The sequence below is a fragment of the Oncorhynchus tshawytscha genome, linkage group LG13 (genome assembly GCF_018296145.1).
Source record: "Oncorhynchus tshawytscha isolate Ot180627B linkage group LG13, Otsh_v2.0, whole genome shotgun sequence".
NCBI classification, from domain to species: domain Eukaryota; kingdom Metazoa; phylum Chordata; class Actinopteri; order Salmoniformes; family Salmonidae; genus Oncorhynchus; species Oncorhynchus tshawytscha.
In genome coordinates, this window is record NC_056441.1 from 77,204,163 (window position 1) to 77,226,540 (window position 22,378).

General features: G+C 44.3%; 1 protein-coding gene across 1 annotated transcript in view; it reads right to left on the reverse strand.

Annotated features, from left to right (window-relative positions):
* Positions 1-22,378, reverse strand: part of LOC121838967 (keratin-associated protein 10-7-like) — a 60,540-nt gene that overhangs the window by 17,210 nt on the left and 20,952 nt on the right. The window contains exons 3-4 of the mRNA XM_042294958.1: positions 19,764-19,768; positions 10,985-11,093 (exon numbers count right to left, since the gene is read on the reverse strand). Of these exons, the coding sequence (XP_042150892.1) occupies positions 10,985-11,093; positions 19,764-19,768 (114 nt within the window). The remainder of the gene's footprint in view (positions 1-10,984; positions 11,094-19,763; positions 19,769-22,378) is intronic.

Consider the following 22,378-nt stretch of genomic DNA (forward strand, 5'->3'; position numbering starts at 1 on the left):
CTGGCTGGAGCTGTGGAACTGGCTGGAACTGTAGAACTGACTGGAACTATAGAACTGACTGGAACTGTGGAACTGGCTGGAGCTGTGGAACTGGCTGGAACTGTAGAACTGTCTGGAACTGTAAACCTGACCGGAACTGTAAAACTGTCTGGAACTGTATAACTGGATAAATGGCTGGAACTGTATATCTGACTCGAACTGTATAACTGACTAGAACTGTAAAACTGTCTGGAACTGTCTTGAACTGTGGAACTGTCTGGAGCTGTGGAACTGGTTGGAGCTGTGGAACTGGCTGGAGCTGTGGAACTGTGTAAATGGCTGGAACTGTAACACTGTTTGGAACTTTAGAACTGGCTGGAACTGTAAAACTGTCTGGAACTGTCTTGAACTGTGGAACTGACTGGAACTGTAGAACTGTCTGGAACTGTGGAACTGTGGAACTGACTGGAACTGTAGAACTGGCTGGAATTGTGGAACTGGCTGGAGCTGTGGAACTGTGTAAATGGCTGGAACAGTAGAAGTGACTGGAACTGTAGAACTGTCTGGAACTGTGGAACTGGCTGGAGCTGTGGAACTGTGTAAATGGCTGGAACTGTAGAACTGTCTGGAACTGTGTGACTGACTGGAACTTTAGAACTGGCTGGAATTGTGGAACTGGCTGGAGGTGTGGAACTGTGTAAATTGCTGGAACAGTAGAACTGACTGGAACTGTAGAACTGTCTGGAACTGTGGAACTGGCTGGAGCTGTGGAACTGTGTAAATGGCTGGAACTGTAGAACTGTCTGGAACTGTGGAACTGACTGGAACTGTAGAACTGACTGGAACTGTGGAACTGGCTGGAACTATAGAACTGACTGGAACTATAGAACTGACTGGAACTGTATAACTGTAAAACTGGCTGGAACTGTGGAACTGGCTGGAACTGTAGAACTGACTAGAACTGTAAAACTGTCTGGAACTGTAGAACTGACTGGAACTGTGGAACTGTCTGGAACTATAGAACTGACTGGAACTCTGGAATTGTCTGGAACTGTAGAACTGACTGGAACTGTAGAACTGACTGGAACTGTAGAACTGTCTGGAACTATAGAACTGACTGGAACTGTAGAACTGTCTGGAACTGTAGAACTGACTGGAACTGTAGAACTGTCTGGAACTATAGAACTGTCTGGAACTGTAGAACTGACTGGAACTCTGGAACTGTCTGGAACTGTAGAACTGACTGGAACTGTGGAACTGGCTGGAACTATAGAACTGACTGGAACTATAGAACTGACTGGAACTGTATAACTGTAAAACTGGCTGGAACTGTGGAACTGGCTGGAACTGTAGTCCTGACTAGAACTGTAAAACTGGCTGGAACTGTCTGGAACTGTAGAACTGACTGGAACTGTGGAACTGTCTGGAACTGTAGAACTGACTGGAACTCTGGAATTGTCTGGAACTGTAGAACTGACTGGAACTGTAGAACTGTCTGGAACTATAGAACTGACTGGAACTGTAGAACTGTCTGGAACTGTAGAACTGACTGGAACTCTGGAACTGTCTGGAACTGTAAACCTGACTGGAACTGTAGAACTGACTGGAACTGTAGAACTGTCTGGAACTGTGGAACTGGCTGGAACTGTAGAACTGACTAGAACTGTAAAACTGTCTGGAACTGTAGAACTGACTAGAACTGTAAAACTGTCTGGAACTGTGGAACAGGCTGGAACTGTAGAACTGACTGGAACTCTGGAACTGTCTGGAACTGTAAACCTGACTGGAACTGTAGAACTGACTGGAACTGTAGAACTGACTGGAACTGTGGAACTGGCTGGAACTGTGGAACTGACTGGAACTGTAGAACTGACTGGAACTGTAGAACTGACTGGAACTGTAGAACTGACTGGAACTGTGGAACTGACTGGAACTGTAGAACTGACTGGAACTGTGGAACTGGCTGGAGCTGTGGAACTGTGTAAATGGCTGGAACTCTAGTTGTGGCTGGAACTGTAGAAGTGGCTGGAACTCTAGTTGTGGCTGGAACTGTAGAAGTGGCTGGAACTGTGGGACTGACTGGAACTGTAGAACTGACTGGAACTGTAGAACAGACTGGAACTGTGGAACTGGCTGGAACTATAGAACTTACTGGATCTATAGAACTGACTGGAACTGTAGAACTGACTGGAACTGTAGAACTGACTAGAACTGTAAAACTGGCTGGAACTGTGGAACTGGCTGGAACTGTAGAACTGACTAAAACTGTACAACTGTCTGGAACTGTCTTGAACTATAGAACTCACTGGAACTGTAGAACTGACTGGAACTGTAGAACTGACTGGAACTGTAGAACTGTCTGGAACTATAGAACTGACTGGAACTGTAGAACTGACTGGAACTGTGGAACTGGCTGGAGCTGTGGAACTGGCTGGAACTGTAGAACTGACTGGAACTATAGAACTGACTGGAACTGTGGAACTGGCTGGAGCTGTGGAACTGGCTGGAACTGTAGAACTGTCTGGAACTGTAAACCTGACCGGAACTGTAAAACTGTCTGGAACTGTATAACTGGATAAATGGCTGGAACTGTATATCTGACTCGAACTGTATAACTGACTAGAACTGTAAAACTGTCTGGAACTGTCTTGAACTGTGGAACTGTCTGGAGCTGTGGAACTGGTTGGAGCTGTGGAACTGGCTGGAGCTGTGGAACTGTGTAAATGGCTGGAACTGTAACACTGTTTGGAACTTTAGAACTGGCTGGAACTGTAAAACTGTCTGGAACTGTCTTGAACTGTGGAACTGACTGGAACTGTAGAACTGTCTGGAACTGTGGAACTGTGGAACTGACTGGAACTGTAGAACTGGCTGGAATTGTGGAACTGGCTGGAGCTGTGGAACTGTGTAAATGGCTGGAACAGTAGAAGTGACTGGAACTGTAGAACTGTCTGGAACTGTGGAACTGGCTGGAGCTGTGGAACTGTGTAAATGGCTGGAACTGTAGAACTGTCTGGAACTGTGTGACTGACTGGAACTTTAGAACTGGCTGGAATTGTGGAACTGGCTGGAGGTGTGGAACTGTGTAAATTGCTGGAACAGTAGAACTGACTGGAACTGTAGAACTGTCTGGAACTGTGGAACTGGCTGGAGCTGTGGAACTGTGTAAATGGCTGGAACTGTAGAACTGTCTGGAACTGTGGAACTGACTGGAACTGTAGAACTGACTGGAACTGTGGAACTGGCTGGAACTATAGAACTGACTGGAACTATAGAACTGACTGGAACTGTATAACTGTAAAACTGGCTGGAACTGTGGAACTGGCTGGAACTGTAGAACTGACTAGAACTGTAAAACTGTCTGGAACTGTAGAACTGACTGGAACTGTGGAACTGTCTGGAACTATAGAACTGACTGGAACTCTGGAATTGTCTGGAACTGTAGAACTGACTGGAACTGTAGAACTGACTGGAACTGTAGAACTGTCTGGAACTATAGAACTGACTGGAACTGTAGAACTGTCTGGAACTGTAGAACTGACTGGAACTGTAGAACTGTCTGGAACTATAGAACTGTCTGGAACTGTAGAACTGACTGGAACTCTGGAACTGTCTGGAACTGTAGAACTGACTGGAACTGTGGCACTGGCTGGAAATATAGAACTGACTGGAACTATAGAACTGTCTGGAACTATAGAACTGACTGGAACTGTAGAACTGACTGGAACTGTATAACTGACTCGAACTGTATAACTGACTAGAACTGTAAAACTGTCTGGAACTGTCTTGAACTGTGGAACTGTCTGGAGCTGTGGAACTGGTTGGAGCTGTGGAACTGGCTGGAGCTGTGGAACTGTGTAAATGGCTGGAACTGTAACACTGTTTGGAACTTTAGAACTGGCTGGAACTGTAAAACTGTCTGGAACTGTCTTGAACTGTGGAACTGACTGGAACTGTAGAACTGGCTGGAATTGTGGAACTGGCTGGAGCTGTGGAACTGTGTAAATGGCTGGAACAGTAGAAGTGACTGGAACTGTAGAACTGTCTGGAACTGTGGAACTGGCTGGAGCTGTGGAACTGTGTAAATGGCTGGAACTGTAGAACTGTCTGGAACTGTGTGACTGACTGGAACTTTAGAACTGGCTGAAATTGTGGAACTGGCTGGAGGTGTGGAACTGTGTAAATTGCTGGAACAGTAGAACTGACTGGAACTGTAGAACTGTCTGGAACTGTGGAACTGGCTGGAGCTGTGGAACTGTGTAAATGGCTGGAACTGTAGAACTGTCTGGAACTGTGGAACTTTGGAACTGACTGGAACTTTAGAACTGGCTGGAATTGTGGAACTGGCTGGAGCTGTGGAACTGGCTGGAGCTGTGGAACTGTGTAAATGGCTGGAACTGTAGAACTGTCTGGAACTGTGGAACTTTGGAACTGACTGGAACTGTAGAACTATTCTGGAACTGTAGAACTGGCTGGAACTGTGGAACTGTCTGGAAATATAGAACTGACTGGAACTGTAGAACTGTCGGAACTGTAGAACTGACTAGAACTGTAAAACTGGCTGGAACTGTGGAACTGGCTGGAACTGTAGTACTAACTAGAACTGTAAAACTGTCTGGAACTGTCTGGAACTGTAGAACTGACTGGAACTCTGGAACTGTCTGGAACTGTAGAACTGACTGGAACTGTAAAACTGACTGGAACTGTGGAACAGGCTGGAACTGTAGAACTGACAGGAACTGTGGAACTGTCTGGAACTGTAGAACTGACTGGAACTCTGGAACTGTCTGGAACTCTAGAACTGACAGGAACTGTAAAACTGACTGGAACTGTGGAACAGGCTGGAACTGTAGAACTGACAGGAACTGTGGAACTGTCTGGAACTGTAAACCTGACTGGAACTGTAAACCTGACTGGAACTGTAGAACTGACTGGAACTGTAGAACTGACTGGAACTCTGGAGCTGTCTGGAACTGTAGAACTGTTTGGAACTGTGGAACTGACTGGAACTGTGGAACTGACTGGAACTATAGAACTGACTGGAACTGTAGAACTGACTGGAACTGTAGTACTGGCTGGAACTGTGGAACTGACTGGAACTATAGAACTGACTGGAACTGTAGAACTGACTGGAACTATAGAACTGACTGGAACTGTGGAACTGACTGGAACTGTGGAACTGACTGGAACTGTGGAACTGACTGGAACTATAGAACTGACTGGAACTGTAGAACTGACTGGAACTGTAGTACTGGCTGGAACTGTGGAACTGACAGGAACTATAGAACTGACTGGAACTGTAGAACTGACTTGAACTGTAGAACTGACTTGAGCTGTGGAACTCAGCTGTGGATCTGGCTAGAACTGTGGAAGTTGCCAATTAGACCAGAGTGAGTGTTCAGTCAGATTTACTGCTGCTTTTCCCCTCTGAATCATGTGACTTATGTGACCTTTGTGATCTATGAGCCACTGGCACAAACAGTCTGTATGGCCATTCAGAACTAGCCTATGGACTAAACACAATGAATGACAAACTTGTGAGCGTGAGTGTGAGTGTGTATCTGTGTGTGTGTGTGTATGTGCGTATGTATGTGCGTGTATATGAGCATATATGTGTGTTTGTTCTGTGTGTGTGTGTATGTTCTGTGTATGTTCTTTTTGTGTGTGTGTGTGTGTGTGTGAGTGTGTGAGTGTGTGAGTGTGTGTGAGTGTGCGTGTGTGTGCGCATGTGTGTGTGCGTGTGTGTGTGCGTGTGTGCGTGCGTGTGTGTGCGTGCGTGCGTGTGTGTGTCTTTGCGTGCGTGCGTGTGTGTGTGCGTGCGTGTGTGTGTGTGTGCTTGCGTGTGTGTGTGTGTGCGTGTGTGTGTGTGTGTGCTTGCGTGTGTGTGTGTGCCTGCGTGTGTGTGTGTGTGCTTGCGTGTGTGTGTGCGTGCGTGTGTGTGTGTGTGCTTGCGTGTGTGTGTGTGTGCCTGCGTGTGTGTGTGTGTGCTTGCGTGTGTGTGTGTGTGCCTGCGTGTGTGTGTGTGTGCTTGCGTGTACCTGGACGTGTGTAAGAGAGAGTCACTTATTGCTATATATTGCAGTGAAATTACAAAAAGTGCATCAGTGATTGCTGCCCAGAGGTGTTGCTTCATTCTTGCATTTAAGCAAATCCTTCTTTAATGATATTGGCTTACTGCGACCAAGGGAAGCGATGGTAGGTAATGAATGAGACGGGGGTAAAATCCGATAAGGCAGCGCCTAACCAAGTGGCTCTCTGCTATCCGACCCTGTCTCTCACTCCTTAGACCATTATTCAAACCGTAACAAGGCCATTTTTTTAGTTTGTCTGCGGGCAGAATTCGATTCTCGCTTGAGAGAGCGTGAAGCAAAATATAAAGGTGTTCACCGCACCAAACACGCAGCATTTACATAATTTCAACTTGGGGTTTGGACAGTAATAAATAGTTATGATAAAACTGTCATTAGGCCGAGGAGTGTTGCAGGGACAGAAGCGGAGCTGTGGAAGATTAATATGCGGAGCAGAGCTCTCCATAGTGCTGAAATGTCATGAGACTCCAAATAATGAGAGCCGTTTCGTCGTGGATAACCTACCTGTTTGGCCTTGCAATTTCTACGTGTGTGTGTGTGTGTGTGCGTGTGTGTGTGATTTCTGTGTATGTGTACACTCTCAGAGGGTATGGTTAGGGTATGTAAGGGTATGTAAATCCCCACATTGTTCCCTGGGATACAAAAGTACCTTCAGAGGTACACATGTAATCTCACATGGTGCTGTACGATGCCTTTTAGGCTACATTTGTGAAAGAAATCTAGTGTAATGATACATTTTTGCACCCAATATTTTGAATATAAAAGTACAATCATCACACACACTGAAAATCACACCCTCGTTATCATATTTCCCTGCATGCTCTATTGCATTTTTTTTTTTAAGTTGTTTGTTTCAATATGTATGTTTCTGCATGCACATTGATTGCTTGATTGATTGATTTGATGATACACAAAGATAAATAAGATACATTTTTCTAAACTAATCCCCCCAAAATTCTATGATATGGTTTTGCACCTGTACCATCCTGTCCCCTAAGGTAAACTATTCGTTCTTTTAAGGTACGAACTGCAAGGGTTCAATTATGTAGCTATAACTAAAGGTACAAGGGACGTACAGTACCTTACAGGCTACCACTACAATGATATCTTGTAAACCAGCGAAACTAATCCTACGTCATTAAGACATGTGATGCCAAACTTCCATCAACATGTCTCCTTTGCCACTAGGGGAGCTAAAGTCCTAGACCACTGTTACTCTACCCAAGCAAGCATACAAGGCCCTGCCTTGTCTGCCGTTCGGCAAATCAGATCATGACTCCGTGCTCCTGCTTACTGTTTACAAGCAGAATCTCAAACGTTAAGTACCCGTGACTCGCTCTATTGAGAAATGGTCATCAGAATCAGAGACTATGCAACAGGACTGCTTTGCTTGCGCTGATTGGAATATGTTCAGAGACTCTGCCGATAACATTGACGATCTAACCACTCCCGTCACTGGCTTCATAAGGAAATGCACTGGTGACATTGTCCCCACAGTGGAGGTTCGCTGCTTCCCAATCAAAAGCCCTGGATTAACACCGAGGTTGGCTCTAAAGTTAAGGACAGGGCTACTGCACACAGGACTATCCCAGACAACCCTGATGCTACGGCTACAAGTAGTCCCGCTACAACCTTTGCAGAGTCATAAAACGAGCAAAAGGACAACATAGGAATAAGGTGGAATCATACTACACAGGCTCTGACACCCGCCGCATGTGGCGTACAGTCCATTACGGATTACAAGACGCAGCTATTATCTGCCCAACAATGCCTCTCTTCCAGACAAACTCAATACATTTTCTGCACGCTTGAAAATAACAACACCGTGCCATGCGTGAGGGCCCCCACCGACCCAGAGGACTGGGTGATCTGCTCTCTGAGGCCGATGTGAGTAAGGTCTTTAATCACGTCAACACTCGCAAGACCCTTGGTATTCCAGGGAGTGTTCTTAGAGCACGTGCAGATCAACTAGCAGGCATATTCACACCCATTTTCAACCTCTCCTTGTCCCACATGTTTTAAGACGACCACCATCATTCCTGTCCCATGAACTCATATGCTTTATGCCACAATGACTACTGCCCTGTAGGACTTTTATGCTGGTGCCTAGTCACTTTACCCCTATATATTTCTACCCCTACCACTCCAGTATTCCTGCACATTGTAAATATGGTACCGGAACTGATTGATCATGTTTTTAGTATGCTTACTTACGTTCTCTCGTATTTTTTAAAATATGTTTTATTTTGTGTGGGTTGGAGCTTGCAAGAAAGCCATTTAAATCACTGTACTTGTCCATGAAAAAAGTCAAGAACAAATGTAAACCATTATTTCTGACAGTTAGTATGGACATGCTCTTGCCTCTGCAATTGTCTCTGTGTCAGTTTTTATACATGTGCCTATTTATACATACAGTAGCTACATGTCTCTTGTATGTGCTTACCTTTAAGTGGCTCATTTTCTCAACCAAGGTCACAATCTTTTCCAAATGAAGATGATTCTGGATAGAACATGAAGTAAAGTTATTTCTGTCTACACTATACATACTCCAGCTATTAGATCAAGGTATAATGAATGTAGTAGCTTACAGTGTCCTCAGTCTCAGGTAAGGAATAGCTGCTGGAGCTACAGTACATGTTGTCTGCAGTCAACTGAACCATCTCTCTACTGAGAGTATAATGAGAGTGTACCATGTGAGAATACACTGAGTATTCCAAACGTTAAGAATATCTTCCTAATACTGAGTTGTGTCAAGTTGACAGGATGTCATTTCGGTTTTGGGCCATTATTGATAAACACAGGAAACTGTTGAGTGTGAAAACCCAACAGCGTTGCAGTTTTCACACTCTCAAACCAGTGCGCCTGGCACCTACTACTATACCGCATTCAAAGGCACTTAAATCTTTTGTCTTGCCCATTCAGCCTCTGAATAACACACATACACAATCCATGCCTCAATTGTCTCAAGGCTTAAAAATCATTTTTTAACCTGTCTCCTCCCCTTCATCTACACCAGTGGTCATCAACTGGTTGAGCGCAATCTTCAAGGCATTCCTAGTCGATCACCAAATATTTCTGGAGAGAAGCCATCGATAAAGGCACAAAGTTGTCTTTGAAAAAAATACAGAGTTGTATTTGATAAAGGCACAGAGTTCTATTTGATAAAGACACCGAGTTGTATTCGATAAGGACACAGAGTTGTATTTGATAAGGACACAGAGTTGTATGTTATAAAGACACAGAGTTGTATTTGATAAGGACACAGAGTTGTCTTTGATAAAGGCACAGAGTTGTATTTGATAAGGACACAGAGTTGTATTTGATAAAGACACAGAGTTGTATTTGATAAGGACACAGAGTTGTATTTGATAAAGACACAGAGTTGTATTTGATAAATGCACAGAGTTGTATTTGATAAAGACACAGAGTTGTATTTGATAAGGACACAGAGTTGTATTTGATAATGACACAGAGTTGTATTTGATAATGACTTGCTCTCCTTTCCATTTTTTATTTGTGTTGTGCTGTTGGTGTTAGTTGCACTTGATTCAGTGTGCTGTTTTTGTAGTTGCACTTGATTCAGTGTGCTGTTGGTTGTAGGTGCACTTGAGTCAGTGTACTGTTTTTGTAGTTGCACTTGATTCAGTGTGCTGTTGGTTGTAGGTGCACTTGATTCAGTGTGCTGTTGGTTGTAGGTGCTCTTGATTCAGTGTGCTATTGGTTGTAGGTGCACTTGATTCAGTGTGCTGTTGGTTGTAGGTGCTCTTGATTCAGTGTGCTGTTGGTTGTAGGTGCTCTTGATTCAGTGTGCTGTTGGTTGTAGGTGCTCTTGATTCAGTGTGCTGTTGGTTGTAGGTGCACTTGAGTCAGTGTGCTGTTTTTGTAGTTGCACTTGATTCAGTGTGCTGTTGGTTGTAGGTGCACTTGATTCAGTGTGCTGTTGGTTGTAGGTGCTCTTGATTCAGTGTGCTGTTGGTTGTAGGTGCACTTGATTCAGTGTGCTATTGGTGGTAGGTGCACTTGAATCTGAAGCCCTGCACACCGGGTAGGCAAACTGTTCACATTTTGAACCATTTCATTTGACTGAAAAGACTATGTCCACCTTCCCAGCAGACCAGGAGATATGTGGCTCAATAATTGTTCTTTGTTTTTCTCTTAACAACCTGGCAGTCAACCGTCCTAAGTATTCAGCTGAACGTCCAACTATGTTCTTTTCTGTTCAACAATGCAGAAAATCAACCAAATGGGACTACAATAGGCATAAAAGTCATGCAAAACAAACTAGCACATCTAATGGCAGAACATATCCTGAAACAGTGGTTTTTTGCTTTTCTGCAATTGTGTAGCATGCAGGGTAATGTACCATCCATCACAGGCAATGGCCTTAAACAGAGCATTTGATATACATTGAAGTACACTGTATTCTCCCCAGACAGGAGCCAGCACAGCGTTTAACAGGGGAGGGATGATGAAGATGGCTATAGAACCTATTCGTGTGTGGTGACTTTTATGTGGCTATCACATTGTAGTCAGTGGCTTAGTGGACCTCTCTATTATAGTTTGACAGGCTTTGACCTTAACATATAACCTTCAATATGAAGTGTAAGCACCACCGTGACGGGTAGTTAAGATATTTAATGTCTTTTTGCTATTTGTGAGTGTCCAGCTTGATTTAGTCTCCTTTTAAGACATACCTGGAGAAAATAAACGTTCAGGAGGGAGATTGCTCTCTCGGATGTAGATCACCTCTGTCAATGTATATACAGGATCTTCTGCTTGTGGGAGCAACCAAGCTGTTTGCAGAGGCTGAAAGAAGTGTGTTTCGTGTAACTACACATCCATCCCACTTCTTGCGTGAGCAAGCGCACCCATGCACGCATGCACACACACACACGCACACACACACACACACACACACACACACACACACACACACACACACACACACACACACACACACACACACACACACACACACACACACACACACACACACACACACACACACACACACACACACACACACTGTCCCCATCTCCGTTCATACCCTTCACATCCACAGTGTTCCCTGAGCAGTAAAACAGATCCCTTCTCTTTGAGCTGAGGGCCGATAGCTGTGAAGTCTTTTCTCTCTTTCTGTGGAGAGGCTCTGTGGAGAGGCTCTGTGGAGAGGCTCTGTGGAGAGGCTCTATGGAGAGGCTCTGTGGAGAGGCTCTGTGGAGAGGCTCTGTGGAGAGGCTCTATGGAGAGGCTCTATGGAGAGGCTCTATGGAGAGGCTCTATGGAGAGGCTCTGTGGAGAGGCTCTGTGGAGAGGCTCTGTGGAGAGGCTCTATGGAGAGGCTCTATGGAGAGGCTCTGTGGAGAGAGGCTCTGTGGAGAGGCTCTGTGGAGAGGCTCTATGGAGAGGCTCTGTGGAGAGGCTCTGTGGAGAGGCTCTATGGAGAGGCTCTGTGGAGAGGCTCTGTGGAGAGGCTCTGTGGAGAGGCTCTATGGAGAGGCTCTATGGAGAGGCTCTATGGAGAGGCTCTGTGGAGAGGCTCTATGGAGAGGCTCTATGGAGAGGCTCTATGGAGAGGCTCTGTGGAGAGGCTCTGTGGAGAGGCTCTGTGGAGAGGCTCTATGGAGAGGCTCTATGGAGAGGCTCTATGGAGAGGCTCTGTGGAGAGGCTCTGTGGAGAGGCTCTGTGGAGAGGCTCTGTGGAGAGGCTCTGTGGAGAGGCTCTATGGAGAGGCTCTGTGGAGAGGCTCTATGGAGAGGCTCTGTGGAGAGGCTCTGTGGAGAGGCTCTGTGGAGAGGCTCTGTGGAGAGGCTGAGGGTGGGATAGAATGAGAGGAAGTATGTCACAACCACCAAGGGAATGGGGCGGCGTGGAGCGGCACCACAGCAGATCTAAACTGACATTAATCTCCACCACTTCCTGGGCCTGGTCTGTCTAAGGCACTGCATCGCAGTGCTAGAGGCGTCACTACAGACACCCTGATTCGAATCCAGGCTGTATCACAACTGGCCGTGATTGGCAGTCCCATAGGGCGGTGCACAATTGGCCCAGCGTCGTCCTGGTTTTGCCGGTGTAGGCCGTCATTGTAAATAAGAATTTGTTCTTAACTGACGTGCCTAGTTAAATAAAGGTTAAAAAAATATTTAAAAATAGATTTATTTTTATTTTTTTATATCCTTGAGGAAGGACTATAAAATTATCTTTATTTCCTTAATGTTGTTCATAACCTGAACACAATGACTTTAGGATGTAATTATCTTCCATGATGGTATTTCGATGATATTGCCTGTGCTGTCTCTGACAGTGCTTGTGGCCAGACCCAAATAAAGCATACTCAGAGGTTTTTGTTCTGACACTGTTTAACCAGAGTGGCGCAATAGCATCGATACAATGTCCCACAGTCAAATGAAATGTGGAGCATCTTATTGTATCAAGCCATAAGACATCTCTCTTGACACAAGGCATTATTGAAAAAAAGCTGGGGGGTCTCTATTGAAAGAGTGTCAATTTCAAGACAAAGTCAAGATGGCAGTTGCGCAGGATCCATATTTAATAGTGGCAACACTACTGACAAATCAATACAGTTTTCACATCTGATCATATATCACCTCTCTCTGAACTACTGCCTTCCTCTGTCCTTTGTCTGTTTCTCTGAAAGGGAACTAATACATCCTACAGTGTTGTAAACAGTGGTGTAGATGACAATGGTTTCCTTATGACTTGAGTACAAAACTGCCCTTATCCTTTACAATGTGGCTGTGTGAGGCTACCGCACAGACTAAATCAATAGATGTGAATAGCATTAACAATGACAATGTAGTCAGAGAAGGAGAAGAGAGAAAAACCAAACACGGTAGAGGTGATGTTATGATGCAGTGCAGGTGATGATGCGGTCTCAGCAAATGAATGTCATCTCTAAGCGGTAATGACTTTACTAATATTAAGCACATTGCTGGCTGGCATGAAAATAAACAATGTGAAAAACATCCTCCATTCACTATTTAAGTACATAGATGACATGTATTTTTTCCGCTGCCCCTGTTTCGAGACAGATGCATGATTATGGTACATTCTAAATCAAAACAAATTTCACACATATATTATTTAGTACATGTAAAGACAAGATTAAATCAAGAATAGTCTGATATGTGACAATATTAGCCTGTCACTTGTTAATTATATTTTATCACTAGTGAATGATAAGAAGCAATGCATTTTTGTTTGCAACTTTTTGTAGTCATAGTCGCACATCTCATGTAGCCTAGCCCATAGACTTATATGTTTTAATAAGGTTAGTATCACACCTCATGTAGCCTAGCCCATAGACTTATATGTTTTAATAAGGTTAGTATCACACCTCATGTAGCCTAGCCCATAGACCTATATGTTTTGACAAGGTTAGTATCACACCTCATGTAGCCTAGCCCATAGACCTATATGTTTTGATAAGGTTAGTATCACACCTCATGTAGCCGAGCCCATAGACCTATATGTTTTGATAAGGTTTGTATCACACCTCATGTAGCCTAGCCCATAGACCTATATGTTTTGATAAGGTTTGTATCACACCTCATGTAGCCTAGCCCATAGACCTATATGTTTTGATAAGGTTAGTATCACACCTCATGTAGCCGAGCCCATAGACCTATATGTTTTGATAAGGTTAGTATCACACCTCATGTAGCCTAGCCCATAGACCTATATGTTTTAATAAGGTTAGTATCACACCTCATGTAGCCTAGCCCATAGACCTATATGTTTTAATAAGGTTAGTATCACACCTCATGTAGCCTAGCCCATAGACCTATATGTTTTGACAAGGTTAGTATCACACCTCATGTAGCCTAGCCCATAGACCTATATGTTTTGACAAGGTTAGTATCACACCTCATGTAGTCTAGCCCATAGACCTATATGTTTTGATAAGGTTAGTATCACACCTCATGTAGCCTAGCCCATAGACCTATATGTTTTAATAAGGTTAGTATCACAGCTCCTGTAGCCTAGCCCATAGACCTATATGTTTTGATAAGGTTAGTATCACACCTCATGTAGCCTAGCCCATAGACCTATATGTTTTGATAAGGTTAGTATCACACCTCATGTAGCCTAGCCCATAGACCTATATGTTTTGATAAGGTTAGTATCACACCTCATGTAGCCTAGCCCATAGACCTATATGTTTTAATAAGGTTAGTATCACACCTCATGTAGCCTAGCCCATAGACCTATATGTTTTAATAAGGTTTGTATCACACCTCATGTAGCCTAGCCCATAGACCTATATGTTTTGATAAGGTTAATATCACACCTCATGTAGCCTAGCCCATAGACCTATATGTTTTGATAAGGTTTGTATCACACCTCATGTAGCCTAGCCCATAGACCTATATGTTTTAATAAGGTTAGTATCACACCTCATGTAGCCTAGCCCATAGACCTGTATGTTTTGATAAGGTTAGTATCACACCTCATGTAGCCTAGCCCATAGACCTATATGTTTTAATAAGGTTAGTATCACACCTCATGTAGCCTAGCCCATAGACCTATATGTTTTGATAAGGTTTGTATCACAGCTCCTGTAGCCTAGCCCATAGACCTATATGTTTTGATAAGGTTAGTATCACACCTCATGTAGCCTAGCCCATAGACCTATATGTTTTGACAAGGTTAGTATCACACCTCATGTAGTCTAGCCCATAGACCTATATGTTTTGATAAGGTTAGTATCACAGCTCCTGTAGCCTAGCCCATAGACCTATATGTTTTGATAAGGTTAGTATCACACCTCATGTAGCCTAGCCCATAGACCTATATGTTTTGATAAGGTTAGTATCACACCTCATGTAGCCTAGCCCATAGACCTATATGTTTTGATAAGGTTAGTATCACACCTCATGTAGTCTAGCCCATAGACCTATATGTTTTGATAAGGTTAGTATCACAGCTCCTGTAGCCTAGCCCATAGACCTATATGTTTTGATAAGGTTTGTATCACACCTCATGTAGCCTAGCCCATAGACCTATATGTTTTGATAAGGTTAGTATCACACCTCATGTAGCCTAGCCCATAGACCTATATGTTTTGATAAGGTTAGTATCACACCTCATGTAGCCTAGCCCATAGACCTATATGTTTTGATAAGGTTTGTATCACAACTAAAGTGGCCGAATAACGTTTTAAAATCAGCACATTAATCCACTTTACAAGGGGTGTAGAGCCTTACTGGCAGACATGAGCAGCACATGAGTTTCAAGTTTGGGTAAGATCATATTCACCATAATAAAGCATTACATGCAGAATCACATTTACTGTCACTTTTGATAATGGTGTTTCCCACTAAATGAACATTTGTGCTTCTAGCCTACTGCCATGTGCACATTGCTGTGCTTATAATGTGAAAAATAGCCTAATAGCCTAAGCAGCATTCCGGGCCAAGGGCACAACGGCCTCTGGCCACAAAAGGCATATATTTTGTTAGGGTGCATTACGGCCTCACAAAGTGGATGCCGGGTAATTTGAGTCGTTATCAAGTACTTGTCAAATTGTGAATGAGACACTGAGTGTGTCTAGCCGGAGCAAAAAGACAAAGCAGAGCTCATGCCTTTCAAGAGACGTTTTTCAAATCCTCTGATAACCCAGTGAAGTGACAAGCAGCTTGCTCAGCAGGTGGGACACGCCGTCAGATGGGGTGGAGCAGACGGCTGCAGCTGCAGCTGAAACACTCTTAGAAAAAGGCTCCCTAAAAGGGTTCTTTGGATGTCCCCATAGGAGAAGCATTTTTGGTTCCAGGTAGAACCCTTTGTGGATAAGGGATCTAAATGGACCTCAGAAGGGTTCTACCTGGAAACAGAAAGGGTTCTCCTATGGGGACACCCAAAGAAACCTTTTAGGTTCAAGACAGCACTTTTTTCCCTAAGAGTTTAGGTAAAAGATCCTCTCTATACCCCACAACATGTAAACTACTGTGACAGATCCTCTCTATACCCCACAACATGTAAACTACTGTGACAGATCCTCTCTCCCCACAACATATAAACTACTGTGACAGATCCTCTCTATACCCCACAACATGTAAACTACTGTGACAGATCCTCTCTCCCCACAACATATAAACTACTGTGACAGCTCCTCTGTATACCCCACAACATATAAACTACTGTGACAGATCCTCTCTATACCCCACAACATATAAACTACTGTGACAGATCCTCTCTCCCCACAACATATAAACTACTGTGACAGATCCTCTCTATACCCCACAACATGTAAACTACTGTGACAGATCCCTCTCCCCACAACATATAAACTACTGTGACAGATCCTCTCTATACCCCACAACATATAAACTACTGTGACAGATCCTCTCTATACCCCACAACATATAAACTACTGTGACAGATCCTCTCTATACCCCACAACATATAAACTACTGTGACAGATCCTCTCTATACCCCACAACATATAAACTACTGTGACAGATCCTCTCTATACCCCACAACATGTAAACTACTGTGACAGATCCTCTGTATACCCCACAACATCTAAACTACTGTGACAGATCCTCTCTCCCCACAACATATAAACTACTGTGACAGATCCTCTCTATACCCCACAACATCTAAACTACTGTGACAGATCCTCTCTCCCCACAACATATAAACTACTGTGACAGATCCTCTCTATACCCCACAACATGTAAACTACTGTGACAGATCCTCTCTATACCCCACGACATCTAAACTACTGTGACAGATCCTCTCTATACCCCACAACATCTAAACTACTGTGACAGATCCTCTCTATACCCCACGACATGTAAACTACTGTGACAGATCCTCTCTATACCCCACAACATCTAAACTACTGTGACAGATCCTCTCTATACCCCACAACATCTAAACTACTGTGACAGCTCCTCTCTATACCCCACGACATCTAAACTACTGTGACAGATCCTCTCTATACCCCACAACATCTAAACTACTGTGACAGATCCTCTCTATACCCCACGACATCTAAACTACTGTGACAGATCCTCTCTATACCCCACAACATGTAAACTACTGTGACAGATCCTCTCTATACCCCACGACATCTAAACTACTGTGACAGATCCTCTCTATACCCCACAACATCTAAACTACTGTGACAGATCCTCTCTATACCCCACGACATCTAAACTAATGTGACAGATCCTCTCTATACCCCACAACATGTAAACTACTGTGACAGATCCTCTCTATACCCCACAACATCTAAACTACTGTGACAGCTCCTCTCTATACCCCACAACATCTAAACTACTGTGACAGATCCTCTCTATACCCCACAACATATAAACTACTGTGACAGCTCCTCTCTATACCCCACAACATATAAACTACTGTGACAGATCCTCTCTATACCCCACAACATCTAAACTACTGTGACAGCTCCTCTCTATACCCCACAACATCTAAACTACTGTGACAGCTCCTCTCTATACCCCACAACATCTAAACTACTGTGACAGATCCTCTCTATACCCCACAACATCTAAACTACTGTGACAGATCCTCTCTATACCCCACAACATCTAAACTACTGTGACGGATCCTCTCTATATCCCACAACATCTAAACTACTGTGACAGCTCCTCTCTATACCCCACAACATCTAAAATACTGTGACAGCTCCTCTCTATACCCCACAACATCTAAACTACTGTGACAGCTCCTCTCTATACCCCACAACATATAGACTACTGTGACAGCTCCTCTCTATACCAAACAACATCTAAACTACTGTGACAGATCCTCTCTATACCCCACAACATCTAAACTACTGTGACAGCTCCTCTCTATATCCCGCAACATCTAAACTACTGTGACAGCTCCTCTCTATACCCCACAACATCTAAACTACTTTGACAGCTCCTCTCTATATCCCACAACATCTAAACTACTGTGACAGCTCCTCTCTATACCCCACAACATCTAAACTACTTTGACAGATCCTCTCTCCCCACAACATCTAAACTACTGTGACAGCTCCTCTCTATACCCCACAACATCTAAACTACTGTGACAGCTCCTCTCTATATCCCACAACATCTAAACTACTCTGACAGATCCTCTCTCCCCACAACATCTAAACTACTGTGACAGCTCCTCTCTATACCCCACAACATCTAAACTACTGTGACAGCTCCTCTCTATATCCCACAACATCTAAACTACTGTGACAGCTCCTCTCTATATCCCACAACATCTAAACTACTGTGACAGCTCCTCTCTATATCCCACAACAACTAAACTACTGTGACAGCTCCTCTCTATACCCCACAACATCTAAACTACTGTGACAGATCCTCTATACCCCACAACATCTAAACTACTGTGTCAGCTCCTCTCTATATCCCACAACATCTAAATTACTGTGTCAGCTCCTCTCTATACCCCACAACATCTAAACTACTTTGACAGATCCTCTCTCCCCACAACATATAAACTACTGTGACAGCTCCTCTCTATACCCCACAACATCTCAACTACTGTGACAGCTCCTCTCTATATCCCACAACATCTAAACTACTTTGACAGATCCTCTCTCCCCACAACATCTAAACTACTGTGACAGCTCCTCTCTATACCCCACAACATCTAAACTACTGTGACAGCTCCTCTCTATATCCCACATCATCTAAACTACTGTGACAGATCCTCTCTATACCCCACAACATCTAAACTACTGTGACAGCTCCTCTCTATACCCCACAACATCTAAACTACTGTGACAGCTACTCTCTATACCCCACAACATCTAAACTACTGTGACAGCTCCTCTCTATACCCCACAACATCTAAACTACTGTGACAGCTTCTCTCTATACCCCACAACATCTAAACTACTGTGACAGCTTCTCTCTATACCCCACAACATCTAAACTACTGTGACAGCTCCTCTATACCCCACAACATCTAAACTACTGTGACAGAACCTCTCTCCCCACAACATCTAAACTACTGTGACAGTTCCTCTCTATACCCCACAACATCTAAACTACTGTGACAGCACCTCTCTATACCCCACGACATCTAAACTACTGTGAAAGATCCTCTCTCCCCACAACATCTAAACTACTGTGACAGATCCTCTCTCCCCACAACATATAAACTACTGTGACAGCTCCTCTCTATACCCCACAACATCTAAACTACTGTGACAGCTCCTCTCTATACCCCACAACAACTAAACTACTGTGACAGCTCCTCTCTATACCCCACAACATCTAAACTACTGTGACAGATCCTCTATACCCCACAACATCTAAACTACTGTGACAGATCCTCTATACCCCACAATATCTAAACTACTGTGACAGCTCCTCTCTATAACCCTTAACAACTAAACTACTGTGACAGATCCTCTCTATACTCCACAACATCTAAACTACTGTGACAGATCCTCTCTCCACACAACATCTAAACTACTGTGACAGCTCCTCTCTATACCCCACAACATCTAAACTACTGTGACAGATCCTCTATACCCCACAATATCTAAACTACTGTGACAGATCCTCTACACCCCACAACATCTAAACTACTGTGACAGATCCTCTATACCCCACAACATCTGAACTACTGTGACAGCTCCTCTCTATACCCCACAACATCTAAACTACTGTGACAGATCCTCTATACCCCACAATATCTAAACTACTGTGACAGATCCTCTACACCCCACAACATCTAAACTACTGTGACAGATCCTCTATACCCCACAAAATCTAAACTACTGTGACAGCTCCTCCCTCCCCAGACTCAGGCTTTGTATTGTGTCTGTATTGTGAAGTTCATTACTGTGTGTTGGTGTGTGTGCATGCACCTGTGCCTGCCTGCCTGTGTGTGTGTGTGTGTACATTGTAGACAATGCTTACAATACATATTTTGCTTGCGTCGATAAAGTGTGCTGGAGGATGTCTGTATATGTTACCTCTACACACAGATTGACCTCTACAAACAGAACTACAAAATGAGTAGAATGTAGATGAGAAAGAAACCAGATGAGCTGTTAGCATTGACATGCCATCCTCCGTCCTCCCTTTTATTCATCCCAATCCTCAGCCTTTGTTCAGATCTTTCTCTGATATCCAATGAGAAATCAGTCCTTTAGTGATGTTGGGTGGGGTGGGGGTTAAGAGCTCTCTGTGTTTATGTAGACTGTAGCAGCAGATTATACCAGTCCAATCACAGTGGTGGAGATGATTGACTCAGGAAGTCAGTCACGACCTGTACGCTCTCGTTGGCTGGCCCTCGCTTCATACTCGTCGCCAAACCCACTGGCTCCAGGTCATCTACAAGACGCTGCTAGGTAAAGTCCCCCCTTATCTCAGCTCGCTGGTCACCATAGCGTCACCCACCTGTAGCACGCGCTCCAGCAGGTATATCTCTCTGTTCACCCCCAAAACCAATTCTTCCTTTGGCCACCTCTCCTTCCAGTTCTCTGCTGCCAATGACTGGAACAAACTACAAAAATCTCTGAAACTGGAAACGCTTATCTCCCTCACTAGCTTTAAGCACCAGCTGTCAGAGCAGCTCACAGATTACTGCACCTGTACATAGCCCATCTATAATTTAGCCCAAACAACTACCTCATCTCCTACTGTATTAATTAATTTATTTATTTTGCTCCTTTCCACCCCATTATTTCTATCTCTACCTTGACACATTCTTCCACTGCAAATCTACCATTCCAGTGTTTTACTTGCTATATTGTATTTACTTTGCCACCATGGCCTTATCTCACCTCATTTGCTCACATTGTATATAGACTTATTTTTGTACTGTATTATTGACTGTATGTTTGTTTTACTCCATGTGTACCTCTGTGTTGTTGTATGTGTCGAACTGCTTTGCTTTATCTTGGCCAGGTCGCAATTGTAAATGAGAACTTGTTCTCAACTTGCCTACCTGGTTAAATAAAGGTAAAATAAAATAAAATGTAAAAGTATTTCAGTAATGTATGAAAATGTGCCCCTGATGCGTGCTCAGTCATGCAGCGAAGCATGCTGGATGAACCAAGTCCATCGCTGCCCGGCAAAGTGTCCTGCCACCACCAAACACCCACCAACCAAAACCATCAGTCTGTGAATACTCTCCCCAGCCCTCCTTTCCCCTCATCCTCCACCGCCCTGGCACACACACTCATTGGTATGCATTGAAATTCAATCAGATCCTTAATTACATCTTAACATGGGTTCCTACCAGCTGGCTTAATTCCCCTGCTTCTGATTAAAGGGATTAGAAAAATGAAATTGAACAGTGGATTACTTACTATTGCTTACAGCTATAAGAGGAGACAGACTAGTATGTCTTCCGTACCTGTCTGGTCTGCCATCGCCTTGTCTGGCTCCCACTCCCTCTCCCTCCCTCTCCCTCTGCCTCTCTCTTTCTCTGCCTCTCTCTCCCTCTCCCTCCCTCTCCCTCTCCCTCACTCTCACTCTCCCTCTGCCTCTCTCTCTCTCTCTCTCTGCCTCTCTCTCACTGCCTCTCTCTCTCACTGCCTCTCTCTCTCTCTCTCTCTCTCTCTCTCTCTGCCTCTCTCTCTCTGCCTCTCTCTCTCACTGCCTCTCTCTCACTGCCTCTCTCTCTCTCTCTCTCTCTGCCTCTCTCTCTCTCTGCCTCTCTCTCTCTCTCTCTCTCTCTCTGCCTCTCTCTCTCTCTCTCTCTCTCTCTGCCTCTCTCTCTCTCTGCCTCTCTCTCACTGCCTATCTCTCTCTCTGCCTCTCTCTCTCACTGCCTCTCTCTCTCTCTCTCTCTCTGCCTCTCTCTCTCTCTCTGCCTCTCTCTCTCACTGCTTCTCTCTCTCATTGCCTCTCTCTCTCACTGCCTCTCTCTCTCTGCTCTCTCTCTCTCTCTCTGCCTCTCTCTCTCTCTCTCTCTCTCTGCCTCTCCCTCTCTCTCTCTCTCTCTCTGCCTCTCTCTCTCTGCCTCTCTCTCTCTCTCTCTCTCTCTCTCTCTCTGCCTCTCTCTCTCACTGCCTATCTCACTCTCTGCCTCTCTCTCTCACTGCCTCTCTCTCTCTCTCTGCCTCTCTCTCTCACTGCTTCTCTCTCTCATTGCCTCTCTCTCTCACTGCCTCTCTCTCTCTGCCTCTCTCTCTCTCTCTCTCTCTCTCTCTCTCTCTCTCTCTCTCTCTGCCTCTCCCTCTCTCTCTCTCTCTCTCTGCCTCTCTCTCTCTCTCTCTCTCTCTCTCTCTCTGCCTCTCTCTCTCACTGCCTATCTCACTCTCTGCCTCTCTCTCTCACTGCCTCTCTCTCTC